Source organism: Cyphellophora europaea (genome assembly GCF_000365145.1).
Source record: "Cyphellophora europaea CBS 101466 unplaced genomic scaffold supercont1.6, whole genome shotgun sequence".
Classification (NCBI taxonomy): domain Eukaryota; kingdom Fungi; phylum Ascomycota; class Eurotiomycetes; order Chaetothyriales; family Cyphellophoraceae; genus Cyphellophora; species Cyphellophora europaea.
The window spans coordinates 1,322,841-1,340,133 of NW_008481812.1; the positions used below are offsets into that span (position 1 = coordinate 1,322,841).

The 17,293-nt window shown below is 54.0% G+C and overlaps 7 protein-coding genes across 7 annotated transcripts; 2 read left to right on the top strand and 5 right to left on the bottom strand.

The window, feature by feature from the left end:
* Nucleotides 1–982: 982 nt before the first annotated feature.
* HMPREF1541_06720 (uncharacterized protein) lies at nucleotides 983–1,807 on the bottom strand (the record flags this gene model as incomplete). The annotated part of the gene is made up of 1 exon (XM_008721050.1): nucleotides 983–1,807. The coding sequence occupies one exon, from the start codon at nucleotides 1,805–1,807 to the stop codon at nucleotides 983–985; it is 825 nt and encodes a 274-aa protein (XP_008719272.1).
* A 533-nt stretch (nucleotides 1,808–2,340) lies between these two features.
* HMPREF1541_06721 (uncharacterized protein) lies at nucleotides 2,341–3,609 on the top strand (the record flags this gene model as incomplete). Its single annotated transcript, XM_008721051.1, has 1 exon — nucleotides 2,341–3,609. One exon carries the CDS (start codon nucleotides 2,341–2,343, stop codon nucleotides 3,607–3,609), a length of 1,269 nt encoding a protein of 422 aa, XP_008719273.1.
* A 765-nt stretch (nucleotides 3,610–4,374) lies between these two features.
* HMPREF1541_06722 (uncharacterized protein) lies at nucleotides 4,375–6,680 on the bottom strand (the record flags this gene model as incomplete). The annotated part of the gene is made up of 2 exons (XM_008721052.1): nucleotides 4,375–6,050; nucleotides 6,098–6,680. 2 exons carry the CDS (start codon nucleotides 6,678–6,680, stop codon nucleotides 4,375–4,377), a joined length of 2,259 nt encoding a protein of 752 aa, XP_008719274.1.
* An 865-nt stretch (nucleotides 6,681–7,545) lies between these two features.
* HMPREF1541_06723 (uncharacterized protein) lies at nucleotides 7,546–9,252 on the bottom strand (the record flags this gene model as incomplete). The annotated part of the gene is made up of 2 exons (XM_008721053.1): nucleotides 7,546–9,027; nucleotides 9,076–9,252. The coding sequence occupies 2 exons, from the start codon at nucleotides 9,250–9,252 to the stop codon at nucleotides 7,546–7,548; spliced, it is 1,659 nt and encodes a 552-aa protein (XP_008719275.1).
* A 642-nt stretch (nucleotides 9,253–9,894) lies between these two features.
* HMPREF1541_06724 (uncharacterized protein) lies at nucleotides 9,895–10,293 on the bottom strand (the record flags this gene model as incomplete). Its single annotated transcript, XM_008721054.1, has 1 exon — nucleotides 9,895–10,293. One exon carries the CDS (start codon nucleotides 10,291–10,293, stop codon nucleotides 9,895–9,897), a length of 399 nt encoding a protein of 132 aa, XP_008719276.1.
* Nucleotides 10,294–11,130: 837 nt separating this feature from the next.
* HMPREF1541_06725 (14-3-3 family protein epsilon) lies at nucleotides 11,131–12,279 on the bottom strand (the record flags this gene model as incomplete). Its single annotated transcript, XM_008721055.1, has 4 exons — nucleotides 11,131–11,508; nucleotides 11,561–11,648; nucleotides 11,705–11,979; nucleotides 12,034–12,279. 4 exons carry the CDS (start codon nucleotides 12,277–12,279, stop codon nucleotides 11,131–11,133), a joined length of 987 nt encoding a protein of 328 aa, XP_008719277.1.
* A 1,584-nt stretch (nucleotides 12,280–13,863) lies between these two features.
* On the top strand, nucleotides 13,864–17,024 carry HMPREF1541_06726 (calcium-translocating P-type ATPase, SERCA-type; the record flags this gene model as incomplete). Its single annotated transcript, XM_008721056.1, has 3 exons — nucleotides 13,864–13,981; nucleotides 14,032–14,189; nucleotides 14,241–17,024. 3 exons carry the CDS (start codon nucleotides 13,864–13,866, stop codon nucleotides 17,022–17,024), a joined length of 3,060 nt encoding a protein of 1,019 aa, XP_008719278.1.
* Nucleotides 17,025–17,293: the final 269 nt, after the last annotated feature.

Consider the following 17,293-nt stretch of genomic DNA (forward strand, 5'->3'; position numbering starts at 1 on the left):
CCCCGGCGACGCGCCTTCACCGAGCATCAACAAGTACTCGGTACCTCGCTTAAGCCCCAGACGCCGTTTCTGACAGCTTTCAATCGCAGTCAACTTTCCGGAGAATACATGCCGCATGACACCATCCTACCTGCGAAGCCACATGGGATTCCCTACCTGGCGGTGACTGGCAAGCAAGGACCAGCCAGCCAGATTTGATGCACAGACCTTCGCTGCCAGTATATCGCGCCGGCATTATTGTTTGAGCACCCACAGACTCCAGTCTTTTTGCTTGCTTATGTGAAACTCGGACCGCATGTGACAGCGTTCGCTTGTGCATGAGAATGCAAGCTGCAGGTCTCTGTTCCACGGCCATACCAGCATAGGCATCTTCGGCTCATTTGTCATGGCACGGGCGTTGAGTCAGCGGCCAGCACGTTGCCAGACACAGTATGAAAGCCTAGCACTTAGGGTGACGAGCTCGATGGAGCGACGATACATCTGAGCTATGGGGAGGCAGACGCGTCGTCATGCATATGAGTATAGTCGTCGGCAGCGCAGGAGGCAAGAAGGCGAATGATCAGACTAGATGAGGCGGCTGACCCGTGGCTGTCCTCTCAAGCCGACTGTCGCAGAGTCGAGGAAGCGGACGGCTCTGTCCAGGTGGAGCCTGGCTCGGGGAGGTCGAAGGGTTCGACAGAAGTGGTCAACCCTTGGGAGGCACTGCTCAGAAGAGGCCGGTTCCAATACTGGGGGGGTGGAAGTGCACGGGTTAGAGGACAATGATCGAGTGCGAGACCATAGGTATACAGTCTACCATAATCCTTCACGGTTTCTAACCATCGGAGGAGCGCCATGCTCGTAGTATGCATCTGTAGTGTACACTTTTCACAGTCGTTGTGACCACAACCTTCTCTTTACATACCCTTGGGCAGGCCTGAACCGCGAGGCCCAGCACACGATGTTGTCCTCGAATGAGAACCCAATCACGTCATGCACGCCTCTACCGCCTGGCCTTCCGACTCTCCGCCACCCGCATCTTGTGCAGCGTCTCTGCTCTCCGTCTCTCACCACCGTGCACCTTGTGACCTCTGCGATCCTCCCACATGCCCTCCGTGACCTTGATCATTGCCGCACTCCCATCGCTTCCTTTCATAGGCATCACGTAGCTGCCCGCAATGATATGGCCTTCCTTCAACGTCACTCCTTGCGGTTTCTTCAGGTCTTTTGTGCTTTGGCCCTGCTCCAGCTTATATGTTTTCATGCCAATCGGCACATTGAGCACCAGCTTGGTAAAGCCTGGGGTGTGACTCGTGCTTGCGAAAGCTTCTTCTTGCGCAACACCCTGGGTCTGGCTTGTCCCTGCATTCGTCTTTGCAGCCAAGCTGGGGACATCAACCACCCTTAATTCCGCGATGCCGTCTTTGACATATTTCAAATCGCCGCCAATCCCGTAGTCTCCCCTCCGGAACTTTTCGCGCCAGCGTAATAGGTATTTCCTTGTACGGGGCGGGTCGAGACCTTTCGCTTTCATTTGCGCCGACGATAGCGTGAAGAGCTCTTCCCATGATGAGAATTTGTTGGCGTGACTGGAGAGAGAGCGTCCGATGAGAGTGAGGAACGTCTGGGGATCGGGGACGAAGGGTGTCGGTTTCGGAACGCGAGCTGCTTGGGCGGGCGAGAGGGTAGACTCTACTGGGGAGTCGGTGGCATCGGTGGTAGCGGAACGCGCATGGCGGAGGGTACAGGATGCACACACGAAAGGCGTGCGCGTGCTGAAAAGAGGTGTGGATGATGTGAGGAGGGTGGTAGGCCGGCGGAGGGCCATCGTTGAGGCTGAAGAAAGAGAATGCTGCTTCAGGAGAGCATCAGCGACACAGCTCGGTTCAAAAGTGCTGTCTAAGCTAGAAGTATAAAACCACAAGCCTCGTGTAGTTCTGAATACGACAAAAGAAGGAATGAGATGAGCCGCGTGTGTGGAAACGATGGCGCCGAAAGTCGATCACCCATGCAACTTTTTGGAGAGCTGCGCTTCCAAAATTCCGTTTCGAGGTGCAAACATGCCAAGGACTATTTGCCTTCTTGGTCGCCTTGTCTGAAGCACCCTCCTCTTCGGAGAGCCACAAGCATTGATCTTGGGGGCCGCCTATTCTCAATTTGTTCTCATATGTTGGAAGAAAACTTCATTTTAATTTGTACGGCTACCTCCTGTCAAAATCAGCACGACTTCATCCGACTGTGCTTCCGGCTTAGCCAAAGCGGATAGGGCAGGGGCATCAAACGAGGGCGGCAGAGTATAAAGCGACGAAAACAGTGTGTCATTGGTCACGAGAATTTATTGAAGCAAGAGGCAAATTCACCATGGCGCCGTCACCTAGATCGAACGTGGTGTCACCGCTGGGCACCCGTTCACCATCGAATCTCAATATCACATCTCCCTCGAATGTATCAACGCTTGCTATGCGAAAGTCGGTCGCGAAACCTTCAACTTCTTCAGAACCACCTGCAAAGAGACTCAAAGCCGATATCGACATGGCTGAACAGATCAATGAGGAAATCGGTAACAAGTATGTCAAGGGCCGCAAGCTTGGCGAGGGAACTTTCGCCATCGTCTACGAAGGCCATCTACGCAGTGACCCCTCGTTCCTCATAGCCATCAAGAAGTTCCGCGTGGATCCCTCCCAAACACGACTGGGACTCAACGTTGATACCATTCGCGAAATCAAGTATCTCCAGGAACTGAACCACCCTTCCATCATCGCAATGTACGATATCTTCAGCACCAAAGACCAAAACGTCAACATGATCCTCGAAAACTGCCCGAACGGCAATCTTGAGGAATTTCTCAAATCGGCCGTCCCTTACACGCCGGCGGATGTCAAGTCCTGGATGGGCATGCTCTGCCGTGCCGTCTACTACTGCCACAGGCATTTCGTGCTGCACCGCGACATAAAACCCAACAACTTGCTGATAGCCGCAGACGGCAGCATCAAGCTTGCCGATTTCGGCCTGGCTCGTGCATTCGCAGACCCCAGCGAGCGCATGACCCACCAGGTCATCACGATGTGGTACCGACCTCTAGAGCTCCTGTTTGGCGCCCGGCACTACTCTGGGGCCGTCGACATGTGGTCCGTGGGATGCGTCTACGCAGAGCTGGTGCTACGCAAGCCTTTCATCATCGGCCGTGTCGATTCGACGGATCTGATCGATACCTCGCAGGGCACCATCGCACAGATCGAGCGCATCTGCGAGGTGGTCGGCACTCCCAGCGAGGACAATTGGCCGGGCGTCGGCCAGCTACGAGACTGGTTCGAGCCCAAGAGGCAGGTGCCTCTTCGCGATAAAAACTATTTCATGACGGCGTTGCCGAGCGCGGGCAGCGTTGGCGTGGACTTTCTAATGAGGTTGTTGACGCTTGATCCACGGCGGAGAGCGACGGCGAGGCAAGCCCTTGAGCATGACTACTGGACGAGCGAACCCCGGCCGACGGAGACCGGCAAGCTACCGATGAGAGGTGGAGGTGGCGGGGAAGCAATGGCTATGGCGGAGGCCAGTAAACCTGGGAAGGTGGTCGACGATGCGCAATATAAGGGCGTGGCGCGAAAACTGGACTTCGGGGGCAGCAAATGAGCCACGAGGAACTTGAGAGGGATCCGGCAACATGACATGGCGGATTTTCGGGACATGCTGAGCTTTTGGCTCTATTGTAGAGGCAAATCAGATCCTCGGCCGCCTGCCGCCTGCCACGCGCTTCAAAGCGCGCCTCGCCAGTTCAGGGGGACTGCGACTCTGGCGACCAGGCCGCCTGGCGTACCGGTGTCCTGCAAACATGACCAGAAAGTCCTTGTGAGGTTCTCAAACCTCCCTGAGTGGGTATGGATTCGGCGGCGGAGACTCTCATGACATTCGGGTGACTGGCAAAAGGGAACCTCCTCCACATAGATTTAGCTGCGTGTCGTTATCACTGGTCAGGTGCAGTCTGAGACATGCAAACGAGGAAAGCTACGTGGCATTGATACCCATCAAGCGGCCCACCGAACGAGTCAACCGCCCTGATAGCGTTGGGTCCAGGAATGCCTTGGCTAGAAAAGCCGGTCAATTTCACTCGTCTCGCTCTCAACTTCAATGGGTTTCTGCTCGCGGCAGTAAAAATACATGTTAGATTCTGGTGTCGTCCTTCTAGGCTCTATCTTGCCGGTTGAAAAAATCCCTGGCCGGCACTAGCATCAATCATTAGAAATGTGGCTTCTTGGTAGCAGCTCACTTTCATCAATTCGTCCCTCCTCCCATCCATCACATTTCATTCCCAAACTCACACCTTGGCAAAAGCCCCCCCCCCTCCCCCCCCCCCCCCCCGGCGGGGCCCCCTTCCCCTTGGGGACACACGTCGATTCCTCAAACCAAGTTCACGGTATAAGTATAATCACTGGCAAACCAATACCCGTTAGTATGATCCAACCTCTCCTCATAATTATTCATCTCCGGGTCCCCCTTCATCACGGCACGGAAGCGATCCCAATTCGCCTGGTCGTACCGACTGACCTCAAACGCACCGATGCGGCGAAACTCGCCCTTCTTGATGTTCGAGCACAGGATCAAGCCCTCGACGCGGTCCATGACGTCGATCACCGGCAGCAGATACACCTGCAGATGCTCAATCATGCCGACCCCCGCGGCCGGATCCGACAACTTGGGCAAGTCCTCGTCGAAATACGCGTTCTCGAGCTCGAGCGACAGCGGCGACGACGATGACGACGACGACTGCTTGCATTGGATCTCGCACGACACCTGGCCCCAGTAGTCCTTGGTGCGCGGCAGGAGGCCGCGGGCCATGAAGCCGCGGACCTTGAGCTTGGCGCCGGCCTCGACCTGCCCGAACGGGTCGGCTTTGTGTTTGACCTCGCTGTCGATGACTTCCAGGCAGGTTTCCTTGGCCGCCTGGGCGGTTTCCGGGTGGGCGATGTCGCCTTCGATCGAGGCCCAGGACCAGGATGGGGCGCGGTATTTGAGCGGGCGCTTGCCGCGGTCGGTGCGCCAGAGGAGGGCTTGCGGGAGTTGGGGCTTCCAGAGGCCGACGAGGTAGTCGGCTTCGCGGAGGCGGTTGCGGGACATGTATTGCTTTGCGAGGCCGGAGACGGCGAGGAGCTTGTCGGATGTGTAGCTTAGTCGACCTCGCGAGTAGAGGTTGACGAGCTGGTGCCAGTTGCCGTGGCGTTGGTGGTGGGTGCGCTTGTTGAAGAACTCGACTGAGTCTTTGCCCGCGGGTGCAGTCATTGTGGCTGGTAATCCTTTGGGAAACACTTCCGAGCAGCACATCTGCTGACATTCCCAGAGCAGCTCGGTACGTGTGAAGTGGAGTGTTCGTTTGGCTAGACATCTCTCTTGGACGACCCAGGCTCGCTTGGCAAGGGGTGATGTGTCGACAAGATCGTGCCATACGGTCGACCGCAGGATCTTGTACATGCCGTCAGCAACACCGACTCCATTGGCCTCCACGACGCAGGGCTGCAGTGCCATGACGTTCCGAGGATAGATGAGTCCTGCAGAATCATCGCGTGAGGACGTTGCCGCGATGTTGAGGGACGCATTCGAATAAATCTTGTTCATCTCCCCGATCTCCTTCAGAACAGCCGTCTCGTTGTCGTGCATGATACACAGGGCATCGATCCACAAATATCGATAGCCCAGTTTGTCAGCTACCATTGCTGCTTCGGAAAAGGTCTTGGGCAGACTATTGATGGCCACACCCTGTCGTAATGCTTTCAGTGTGCCTTTGTGTAATCGGATAGCCTTCGATCGGCCCCAGACGTGGCTGAGGGTGACATACTCGGTAAAGGCGTCCAGGAACATGCCATCGACGAGTTTGATGCCCGGTGCACCTTTCGGTCCTTTCACAGAGACATCCAGGAGATGAGTTGGCTTCCAGATAGGTCCAGCACCGTCGTTAACCGAGCACTTCATGTGGTTGAACATGCACTCGTCGATCCATTTCTTTGCAATGTCGAAGCTTTCCGCCGAACCGGTATGTATCGATTCAAGACTGATCTTCCGAACACCGGGTTCCACGGCATCTAGGCGTGTCAAAATCGACTCCTGAAAGTGACAAAAACACACTCACATTTGGGGTTCATTAAAATTAACTCGACCAGAATCGGCATCTGTTCCCTTTTCGCCTTGCCTCCGTCACTGCTGGTGCTTCCACTGCTGAGATCCATACTCGACGGCGTACTCATCATCATTCGCGTCTTCCTCTTCTCGGAGGTGCTCATGCCTTCGTAAACTTCTTCCTCGGTTCTCTTAGTCCGGAGATATCGAAATCTGATCCTCGCTTGATCTCTAGCAATGGGACTGACGGCGGCAAACCCCCAGCTTTCGACGCGTTCTCCTTTGGCGAGACGATTCTGGAATGAGCTGAACTGGTCTGGGTCGATGGATTGTGAGACGGTCAAGCACAGATGGCAACCGCGGGATGCGGAGGTGAAAAGAGCTTCCAATCCATAGTGGGTAACCTCGCCATACTCATTGCGGGGCGTGAGGCCATCGAAGATGGATTTGCACACTAGGCAGAGCTGAGACTGCTCGAGGCTGATACCGCCGGTAGCTGAAGTCGTCGACGCTGCCATACTATGAATGGCATGCTGTTGTGGTGTGCCAAAATGGGACGGCTGTTGTAGAACCGTTGTGGTGGCTGTCGCCGCCATGGAGACTAGCGCGTCTTGAACTGGGTCTCCTTGTTTGTCGAGATAACCATGCACGCGACTGGAGAGAGCTGCAAGGTGTCGGCGAGGCTGGATCTGTCTTCTATTCCTTGGTGTCGTATATCTATCGTTGCAGCAGGCTCGTACTCAGAGCTGTTGACGGTGCAACAACATTCTCCTTTCGAACTTTGAACCGCCGTCAACATCGACAAAAAGAGCCAAGATTAAGTGGAAAGGTTCACGACTCCTGACGGCAATCAAAACGCAGCTAATTCGGCTAGCGGCAACGCAGAAGGATCGGCAGGGCTGTTGAAGACAAGCGGGACGAGTGTTCTAGGGGGTCGAAAGCTTGAACGGCTATCATCTCCAAGATACTAATTTCCCGTGCGGTGGGAAGGGCAAATTGGGGCGCCACGACATGGCAGCGAATTGGGCTGAGAGGCCGGTTTCACAGTGCACCGAACGAGCACGCTTGATGCGAATCGAGATGGTGACTTGATCAGAGTGATGGGTCTTATCGACAGGGATTTTCCGAAAGGGGGGTAAAGTCGCGCCTGGAGGCTTGTCGCCGTCCATGAAATACGAGGCAAAAGATGAGGTAAGAATACTTCAACTTGTTCGTGGTCGCGTGTTGATTGTAGTCCCCGCTGCTCACCCGACACGTGGATGGGAAAAGCCACGACTCTATATCAGACTGTTCGAGCTGATAAAGTCTCGCTTGTTCCCGTCAAGTTGAAACGTGCAGGGCACCCATGATCGGGGCCAAACGAGCCTTTTTGGGCCCGACGGCTCTTCCAACAACCCTTTGAACTAAAGATGTAGATTGCAATGGCATGTATGTTATCAGTAAGTCATATTATCTTTATAATCATTTCAAGCGACACATCTTCAGTATGTCGTGCTTGTGGAAGAATGCTCGGTTTCGCTTGCCGAGCACATACATGGGTACGCTGAGAAAACAAATAAATATCTCGATGCAGCCAAAGGCAATGAAGATCGTTCTGAAGCCGCTCTGAAAGACCCATCCGTATGCGAAGTAGGCCAAGATAAAGGAGAAGATGTTCTTGAAGATGAGAAGGTTAGTGAATGCTTCAACAGCAATGTCGCGATGGGCGTCAATCAGGTATTGCGCGGACGCGATCGCTCCCATCACCATGCTAATGATGATAAAAGCCAAGAAGACGTCAGGGACAATCCAGCCGTATCTCACAATGTCCGAGGCCGTGATGCCGAACCCGAACAATCCAATGGCCGAGAAAATCATGGTAGGTAGGACAAGCAAGATTCGAAACTCAGGCTCATAGACGCCTTTGTTCCGCCTGATCATCCAGTTGGTCACAACTTCGCTGTAGACGCCGGACAACAATAGACCGATGATGCTGCCGATGAAGGCAGCAACATACATGAAGCCAGCACGCCGCTCGTTCCAGAACAGTGGAGGGCCAATGAATATCAGAGACAAAATCACGCCAACAATGACGGTCCAGCCGATGATGACGCCTTGAATTAGGCAGGCCCATGCAATTGCTGGGTGGAAGAAAAGCGGGAATGGTCGGAAGAACAGCAGGAAGAAGCTCTCATCGGTTTTGCGTCCGTTGAATGGCGACATTCGCCGAAGCAGCGTCGCTCTGGACGGTGGCGGTTCTGAAACAGTCATCTGATGTATAGGCTTCTCAGCAGTCTCGCCAGTTGCCATGGCTTGGGGGGGAGACTGGGTTCCAGAAGAGTCGTCGGCCAATAGATCCAACTCAAGTCCTTTTGGTCTTCGGTAGGCGGTTTCCGGGACGAAAAACAAGAGCAGAAGGAAGCCCGGTCCCATGAAGATAGCCATAAAGTAGAATGTCCACTGCCAGCCAAGGTTATTATCCGCAGAGATCATGCCGACGAACACTGGGGTGAGGAATGCTCCGCCAAAAAGACAGGTGTTGGTTATTGCCATCCTCGGGCCTCTTTCATGCACGAAATATAGGTCTCCGACACATGCATTGACCAGAGCCTCAAATGGTGCCAGGGCGATGCCCTGGAAGACGCGTGCCCAGAGGATGGACTTGTAGTTATAGTCGATATGCGTAGCACCGCCCCATGCCGACGAAGCAATCATCAGTAGCGCTCCGAAGAGGAACAGATGTCTTTTGCCCCATATTCTCGCACTCGGCACAAATATGACGCCTCCAACACCGACACCGGCCAAGTGGTATGCTGTTAGGACGGCGGCGTCCTGGAAAGTCCGTCTGAAGAGAATGGCTAGAGTGGTCGAGTTCGCGGCAAGAAGTGGTGAGGCTGTCGTCGCGATGACTGAGACGAAACAGAGTATCCCGAGAATCGTGTCTCTCTGCCACAGGGGCCAGTTCTATTATCGTCAGTATCTGCGCAGGGGCGAGGGCCCGTCAAGCTTTACCAGTGGATCATTTGGATCGTTGGTAGGTTGAGGCACCAAGATCTTGCGGCCATCTTTGGTCTTTTTCAGATGTCTCGCGGATTCTAGGAGCTCAGCGTCTCGTTGCGCGGCCTCCCAAACATTCACGGTTCCGGGGACATGGTCAGCGCGCGCTGGCTCCCATATCCCTAGAGCCATTGATACGCTGTCGCCTGATGGAAGGTCAGACGGTCCGAGAAGATGAGAGTCGCGCAATACAGCGCCGCAGCGCAGTGATCCTGCGTCTAGCTCAAGGCTGAGGTAGATTAGCTCTATCGCGTTGTAGCTAGAGGTTGGGAAACACTATTATATCTGTACGCGAATCCGGGGTCGGCTCTCCACCGCATAGCGTGGACCCACCGCTCTCCTTCCACGGGCTCCACGAAGACTTTGACCCGCGCATAGCGCTGCTCTGTACAAGTCACTGCTGTCGGCTAGCATGATGACTGCTTGCAGAATGTTCTGTGAGCTCCGGTCTAGTACGTGGTAACTGCCAGCTGTGCCGGGAACTATGGACTGGTTGAGCCACTTGAGCGGTAAGCCCTCCGCAGCGAATACCTGATTAATACGAAAAGCAGTCTTTGAGTACAAGTACGATGTGGGCTATCTTCCACGACTCGTCGGCAGCCCGCCAAACAAATCTTGCGCCAACACAGACGGTCGGACAAGAACGAGATGAGTCCCGGCTCAAGAACGTCATTTGAGATTGTCTGGTAAGCCGTTCATCAAGAAACAAACGCCATGCCTGTCAAGATGCACTGGTCCGTGCTACAGATCCTCCCAACTTGTGACTGATATCCCTCACTTATCGGTCGAGGTTCCGTATTTCATCTTGTCGAACGTCTCACCAACCTTTCCCTTCATCTGGCCGTCGGTTCTCTGCTCGTCGCCCATACCCCTTGGCTCGTCATCGAAACCTTTCGGCCTGCTCGTCCCCGCATTGTCACGCGTCAGATCATTCGTCTGCCCCTGTGTCGTTCCTCCGTGCGCCACTGTATGCGTAGACGTGGCTCCTCCGCGCTGATAAGCCTTTTCGATGTTCTGTACACCTGGCGTTCGCATGGGGTTGGGCTCGTAGGTGCCCTTTGGCTGTGGCGCCCTGTAGGCGTAAAAGGCATATACACCACCTAGACTCAACCCACCCAGTAATAACTTGGAAGAATGCCGTCCCAGGAAGGCGCGAGTTTGGGGGTTTGCCATTGTAGGTAATGCTTAAGCCTCTAGAGAGTTGAAGTTGGAAAGGCTGCAGTCTGTACTACGGTAGAAACAGGCGAAAATGCAAGATCAGAGTGCTTCAGGAGCTGTAGCGTAAGCAGGATGGAGAGTTGATGGGAAATATTATCTCATGGGAACTTTCGGAGACCTGCGAGGTCAAAGTCGCCGCTAGCAATATCATGTCCAAAAGCAGTGCTGTGATGGCCAGGGACAAACATATGATGCAAGGCGCTAGCTACAACTGAACAGAGCGTTATGCTGAGGATGAAGTCATGACTTACATTTGGAGGATTCGCGATCACGTGCCCACATTCTCACCTGCAATATTCGTGGAACCAGCCCAACGTCTATCGGGAACTGACGGTACCGGCAATGGTGAGTGCTTAGCTTGGTCGAGACTGGTGTATGTGTTGAGAGGTTGCTAGTCTGTATGGCCATCACCGAGGATTCACGCTTTCAGATATTCTCCACTGATGAAAGGTGTGCAAACTCCACATCAATATTTGAATGAGTGAACCGGTATCTCATTGAGGATCGCTTGCTAACTCCATTCCTCGTCACCAAGAGCTAAGGGGCTGCTATGTGGTATCGTAGGAAACTAGAAAGGCATATCATCCGGCTTTCCTCTTGAGCCAATGTAAAGGGGGGTTCTATTCCACCACCCACTTCTTTCTGCGTGATCTACTGCTGATAATGCCGACCGATGCGTCCAGATGGGTTCTGTGGGGAATCATTTGCAACCATCCCGAAAATCGTATCAATGCCACTATGCAAGCAGTCTCCACGCCTTCCACCTCGGGCCGAGTCGCGGAATTTGGTCTTTTAGGAGGCGGCAGGAGCCTCGGCGGGCTTCGACTCGGCGGCAGCGGGCTCAGCAGAAGCAGCGGCACCCTCAGCTGGCTTCTCCTCCTTGGCGGCCTCGCCTGAAGCACCTGCAGCTTCGCCATCGCCACCATCCGACGAAGTCCACAGGGTCAGATTGTCACGGAGCAGCTGCATGATGAGGGTGCTGTCGCGGTAGGACTCTTCGGACAGCGAGTCAAGCTCAGCAATGGCATCGTCGAAGGCCTGCTTGGCAAGATGGCAAGCGCGATCGGGGGAGTTGAGGATCTCGTAGTAGAAGACGGAGAAGTTCAGGGCCAGGCCGAGGCGGATGGGGTGAGTGGGAGTCAACTCGGTCTGAGCAACGTCGGTAGCGTTCTAGATTGCGTCAGCAAGAGATACAGAAACGGCGCAGGCACTGCTTTCATACCTTGTAGGCCTCGTGAGCAGCAGTGGCAGCAGTCTTGCGCTTCTCGCCAGAGGCGAACTCGGCGAGGTAGCGGTGGTAGTCACCCTTCCTAAATCCGAGATCAGCCGGCCGTCTTCGGTTGACTAGTGAGCATCTAGAACTTACATCTTGTGGTAGAAGACCTTGGACTCGCCAGATTCGGCCTTGGGAATGAGAGCCTGGTCGAGCACGTCGAGAACATCCTGGCAGACCTTCTCGAGCTCGCTCTCGATCTTCTGACGGTAGTCGCGGATGGTGGAAACGTGCTTGTCAGTGCCCTTGGACTCCTCTTTCTGCTCGATGGAAGAGATGATGCGCCAGCTGGCACGGCGGGTACCGACGACGTTCTTGTATGCAACGGAAAGGAGGTTTCGCTCATCAACGGTGAGCTCACCGCCAATCTGAGAAGAATGTTAGCCTCAAGAAGTGGCTCATAGAGCGTGCAATCCACATACGTTCGCAACTTCCTTCATGTAGCTGACCATCTCATCGTAGCGCTCAGCCTGCTCGCAGAGCCGGGCGAGGAAAGTTTTGCTGTCATCGAGATTAGATCGGGGAGAAAGTAGTAGGTTCGACGATGATACCTTTCGCGCTGTAGATGGAAGCGACATTAGCATGCTAGTCTTATCATGGGGGGCTGCGGCTGGGGAGTGTGCGGGATGACTTGCGCGGAGCATTTCGAGACTTACATCAGTAGACATTGTGACGGATGCGACTTTGGCAATATGGTGATGTCGAAGATGTGGACGTTGGGATGAAGAGGGGTGGTTGGACAGACGAGTTTGAGATTGGGAGGATGATTGATTATGGTGAACAGCCTGGGAAGCACGAATCCAGATGTGAGAAGTTCAGAGCGTCGAATCAGGCTTAGGGTGACACAGCCCTTCTCAAACAAAACAGCTGCCTTGGCGCACCTGACCCTCCCAAGCGTATTGAAATCAGGTCAATTCGAGTGATTGCAAGTTGGCTGATTCCAACGAAGAACAGCTACAGGTTGTAGGTCACGCAAAAGGAGGGAGCGACTCGCGGTACTGTGCCGTGGTCATTATCTGATGTTGTGTTTTGGGGGAGTGAAAGCAAGGCGCAACCCCGCCAACGGCCAGCTACGACCTGGCGACAGTTGCGGTACTTCGGTCGCCGTGTCAGCCTTGCTTTGGCTTTCCATCTTCCTGCACCATGAATTCTATTACATCTCTCTTGATGACCATCGTTCACCCGCTTGGGAGGCTACTTTATTCTGCAGACTAACGGCGCAGTTAAAAGGCTCCGGCTTCCAGGTGCCGCAAGTGTCCGACGCACGACGATGGCCCTGAGGACTTGCACTCCATCTCAATACTAGCAATACTGATCGAAGAGCCTTCGTCTTCTCTCAAGTTTACAGTCTATTGCTTGGCCGTAAAGCCAGACTATACTATGCACTTCTTGCTATGCTCAAACACGAAAGGCGTATTGCGCCAACCTGTTCCGCAGGGCTTTAGTGAGTCCTGTTGACACTGCTAGTAGTCATCAAGCCCCATCGTGTGGTGTGTCTTCCGTGACTTGGCTCCTTCAATTTTGGCTTGCGTTGGATTCAAGCTTCAGGTCAGTCTCAAACCAGTCTCAGCCTGCCTCTGCTGCCAGCTTCTGGGGTGTCAAATCTGCAGTATCGGCAGACTCACTATGAAAAGGCTCTTCCATTGTAGTGGCGTGGGCTTAAAGGTCTACATACGCCTAAATGAGTAGGTCGAAGCGCTTTAGACTGTACGCGCAATGCTCGACAATGTCCGTCAACGGACACTCACTTCCAAGACTCTTAAGACGTCCAATCACAGGGCTTTGTACGATTCAGAGACTTGGAGCATGAAGGGTCAAAGGTGCTCTTAAGGGCAAATCTCCTTCCAGGTACCACGGCCTGAGGGGTTTTCTCGGTGTGTGGGTCACAGGATGCTACAAAGCATGATAGATCCCATCTCGAACGTGTATTCCATCGAGAATGACGACGCCTCTGGAAGTCGGCAACGGCAAGACTGCCGCAGACCGTGGCCAGTGATGCTTGGCATCGGCGACATGTGGCGGCCGCGCTGGGCTCGTGGGGACTGGATCCGCGAGAGGACACCTTTTTCTCATCTACCATGTGGACCACCGGGGAGAACTCTTAACCCACGCCATTCTCTCCAGAATTTATAGACCAGCTCTGTCGCCCAAGTAGAGGGCTGCATGGCGTTGTTCCGGTTCACTTGCTCCTACTCCACCGTTGGCCATCAATAGTCTGCTGTTGCATACACCCTCATTTGAGTCCCCCCATCATGGAATCGTCCTATAATAAGGACGCCACAAGCGTTCGCAGGCACTTTGATGTGACTGAGGAGAGAGGTCTCTCGTCGCAGCAGGTGCAGGAAAATCGCAAACGCTATGGCAGCAATTGTGAGGGATCTCTGCGGTTCTTGAAGAAAATCAACACTGACAAGAGGCAGCAATTCCTGAGGAACCGCCAACCCCACTCTGGGAATTGGTTTTGGAGCAGTTCAAGGATCAGCTGGTCCTTATCCTCCTCGCATCTGCTGCCATTTCTTTCGTTCTTGCATTGTTCGAGGATTCGGACGACTGGACTGCGTTCGTCGACCCTGTGGTGGTATGTCGCCGATCTTGAAATGCATGCGCGCCCGGAACTAACAGGTGCCAGATCCTCACCATCCTCATCCTCAATGCGATCGTCGGTGTCACGCAGGAGAGCAGCGCTGAGAAGGCCATTGCCGCTCTACAAGAGTACTCGGCAAACAAGGCAAAAGTCGTAAGAGATGGAATGCTCGTCGAACTCAAGGCTGACGAGATCGTGCCCGGCGATATTGTCAGGGTCGCGATTGGCGACCGGATTCCTGCAGATTGTCGACTTCTATCGATCCAGAGCAATGCATTCTCCGTGGACCAGGCTATCTTGACTGGAGAAAGCGAGCCTGTGGAGAAAGATTGCGCAATTGTCAAGGACGCTCAGGCCGTGAAGCAGGATCAATTGAACATGCTGTTTTCCGGCACGACTGTCGTGGTAGGTCATGCCACTGCAATCGTCGTGCTGACCGGCACCAATACCGCCATTGGTGATATTCACGAGAGCATAACAGCCCAGATCTCCGAGCCTACACCTCTCAAAGAGAAGCTGAACGACTTTGGCGACACCCTGGCCAAGGTCATTACCGCCATTTGCATCCTGGTGTGGTTGATCAACATCCAGCATTTCAACGACCCTGCTCATGGCGGAAGCTGGGCCAAGGGGGCAATCTACTACCTAAAGATCGCTGTCTCTCTGGGTGTGGCGGCGATTCCTGAAGGCCTGGCAGTTGTCATCACGACCTGTCTGGCACTAGGAACACGGAGAATGGCTGCCAAAAATGCGATTGTTCGGAGCTTGCCTTCTGTTGAGACTTTAGGCAGCTGCAGTGTCATCTGCTCCGACAAAACCGGCACTCTGACTACGAACCAGATGAGCGTACAGAAAGTGGTTTACCTGAACGAAAATGGAACCGACTTCGAAGAGCTCCAAGTAGAAGGTACGACCTTCTCGCCCGAGGGCGGACTCTCACGCAACGGGAAGCAAGTCGAGAACTTGGCTGTTACCTCATCGACCATAAGGCAAATGTCAGAGGTCTTGGCTCTCTGCAATGAATCTCGCCTGTCTTACGATGCGAAGACTCGGGCGTACACCAACGTCGGCGAGCCTACAGAAGGAGCATTGAGAGTCCTCGTTGAGAAGATTGGTTCTGCTGATGCTGCGACAAACAAGAAGCGAGATCAGCTCCAGGCTGACGAGCGGGTTCACTTCGCCAGCCAATGGTACGAAAACCAAATCCCGGTTCAAGCGACGTACGAGTTCTCTCGTGACCGAAAGAGTATGTCGGTGCTTGTCGGCAACGGCAAGCAGAAACTTCTTGCTAAAGGTGCTCCTGAGTCGATCGTCGAGAGATGCTCCCACATCCTCCTTGGGTCGGATGGCAAGCGTGCACCGATGAGCAAGCAGCATTTGGCGATGGTCAATGAAGAGATCTACGAATACTCCAGCAAGGGTCTCCGGGTCATTGCACTTGCTTCCGTTGAAGACATCACTGGTCATCCCCTACTCAAGTCCGCCAAGACCACCAAGGAGTATGCTCAGCTTGAGCAGAGAATGACCTTCATTGGTTTGGTTGGTATGCTGGATCCCCCCCGCCCGGAGGTTGCAACGGCCATTCGCAAGTGCAAGGATGCAGGCATCCGCGTCATGGTGATCACTGGTGACAGCCAGCTCACTGCTGAGACCATCTGCCGCCAAATTGGTGTTTTCGGACAGGACGAGGAGCTCAGTGGGAAATCTTTCACAGGTCGACAGTTTGACGCCATGTCTGAAAGCCAGAAACTCCAAGCTGCGAAGACTGCATCTCTATTCTCTCGGGTTGAGCCTACACACAAGTCCAAGCTTGTAGACCTGCTTCAAGACGCCAACGAGGTCGTTGCCATGACTGGTGATGGCGTCAACGATGCACCTGCGTTGAAGAAGGCCGATATTGGCGTAGCCATGGGCACCGGCACCGATGTCGCGAAGCTGGCAGCGGATATGGTGTTGGCAGACGATAACTTCGCCACCATCGAGCTGGCAGTCGAAGAGGGCCGAACGATTTATTCCAACACGCAGCAATTCATTCGGTACCTCATATCGTCCAATATCGGCGAGGTTGTGTCTATCTTCCTCACGGCTGCCCTCGGTCTTCCAGAAGCGCTTGTACCGGTTCAGCTTCTGTGGGTCAATCTCGTTACGGACGGTTTACCAGCTACAGCACTGTCATTCAACCCCGCTGACAACGATGTTATGCGCCGCGCACCGCGCAAGCGGGATGAGCCACTCGTTGGTGGTTGGTTATTCATCCGCTATCTCATTGTTGGCACCTACGTTGGGGCTGCCACCGTCTTTGGATACGTGTGGTGGTTCATGTTCTACTCCGAGGGCCCTCAGCTCAGCTTTACGCAGCTGCGCAATTTCCATCGCTGCTCTCTCGCCAATCCTCTGTACCGGGGCGTCGATTGCGGTATTTTCGCAACTCATGCGTACGAGAACCGGGCGGCTTCGACCATGTCACTCAGTATCTTGGTGGTGATTGAGATGTTCAACGCCATGAACGCCCTGTCGTCGTCCGAGTCATTGGTGACGATGCCACTCTGGAAGAACATGAAGCTTATTTACGCCATCTGCCTGTCGATGGCGCTCCACTTCCTGATTTTGTACCAGCCATTCCTCCAGTCAATCTTCAACATTGACCCTCTGAACAAGGCCGAATGGTTTGCAGTTATCTGGATCAGCTTACCAGTCATTTTCATAGACGAGGCTCTCAAAGCCGTCGAGCGAGCATTCTTTATGCAGCCAGCATCTCCGGCTCAGTCAGAGGGCAGGTCCAAGGCGAACGGCAGCCATGTTGCCAACGGCAAGGTCAAGTCCAACTAGTGGCTGGATTTCCGCATATGCATTTATGGCGAAATCAGAGCAGCATAGACACCACGGACTCTGTACAAATAACGCATTCGGTTAGATGAATAGAACGCCGCCATGAGTTTCAAGATGTCCCCTTGGCTTCTTCCGGTCTTGTTTCAATATAGAATTATCAGCTTTGTGAATCGAGATGACTGACGCGAACAGATGTGACACTGTCAAGCCACTACTTGACTCACCCACTACTAGAATTGGAGGGCGGTCTGGCTAACCTAACCGTCAGC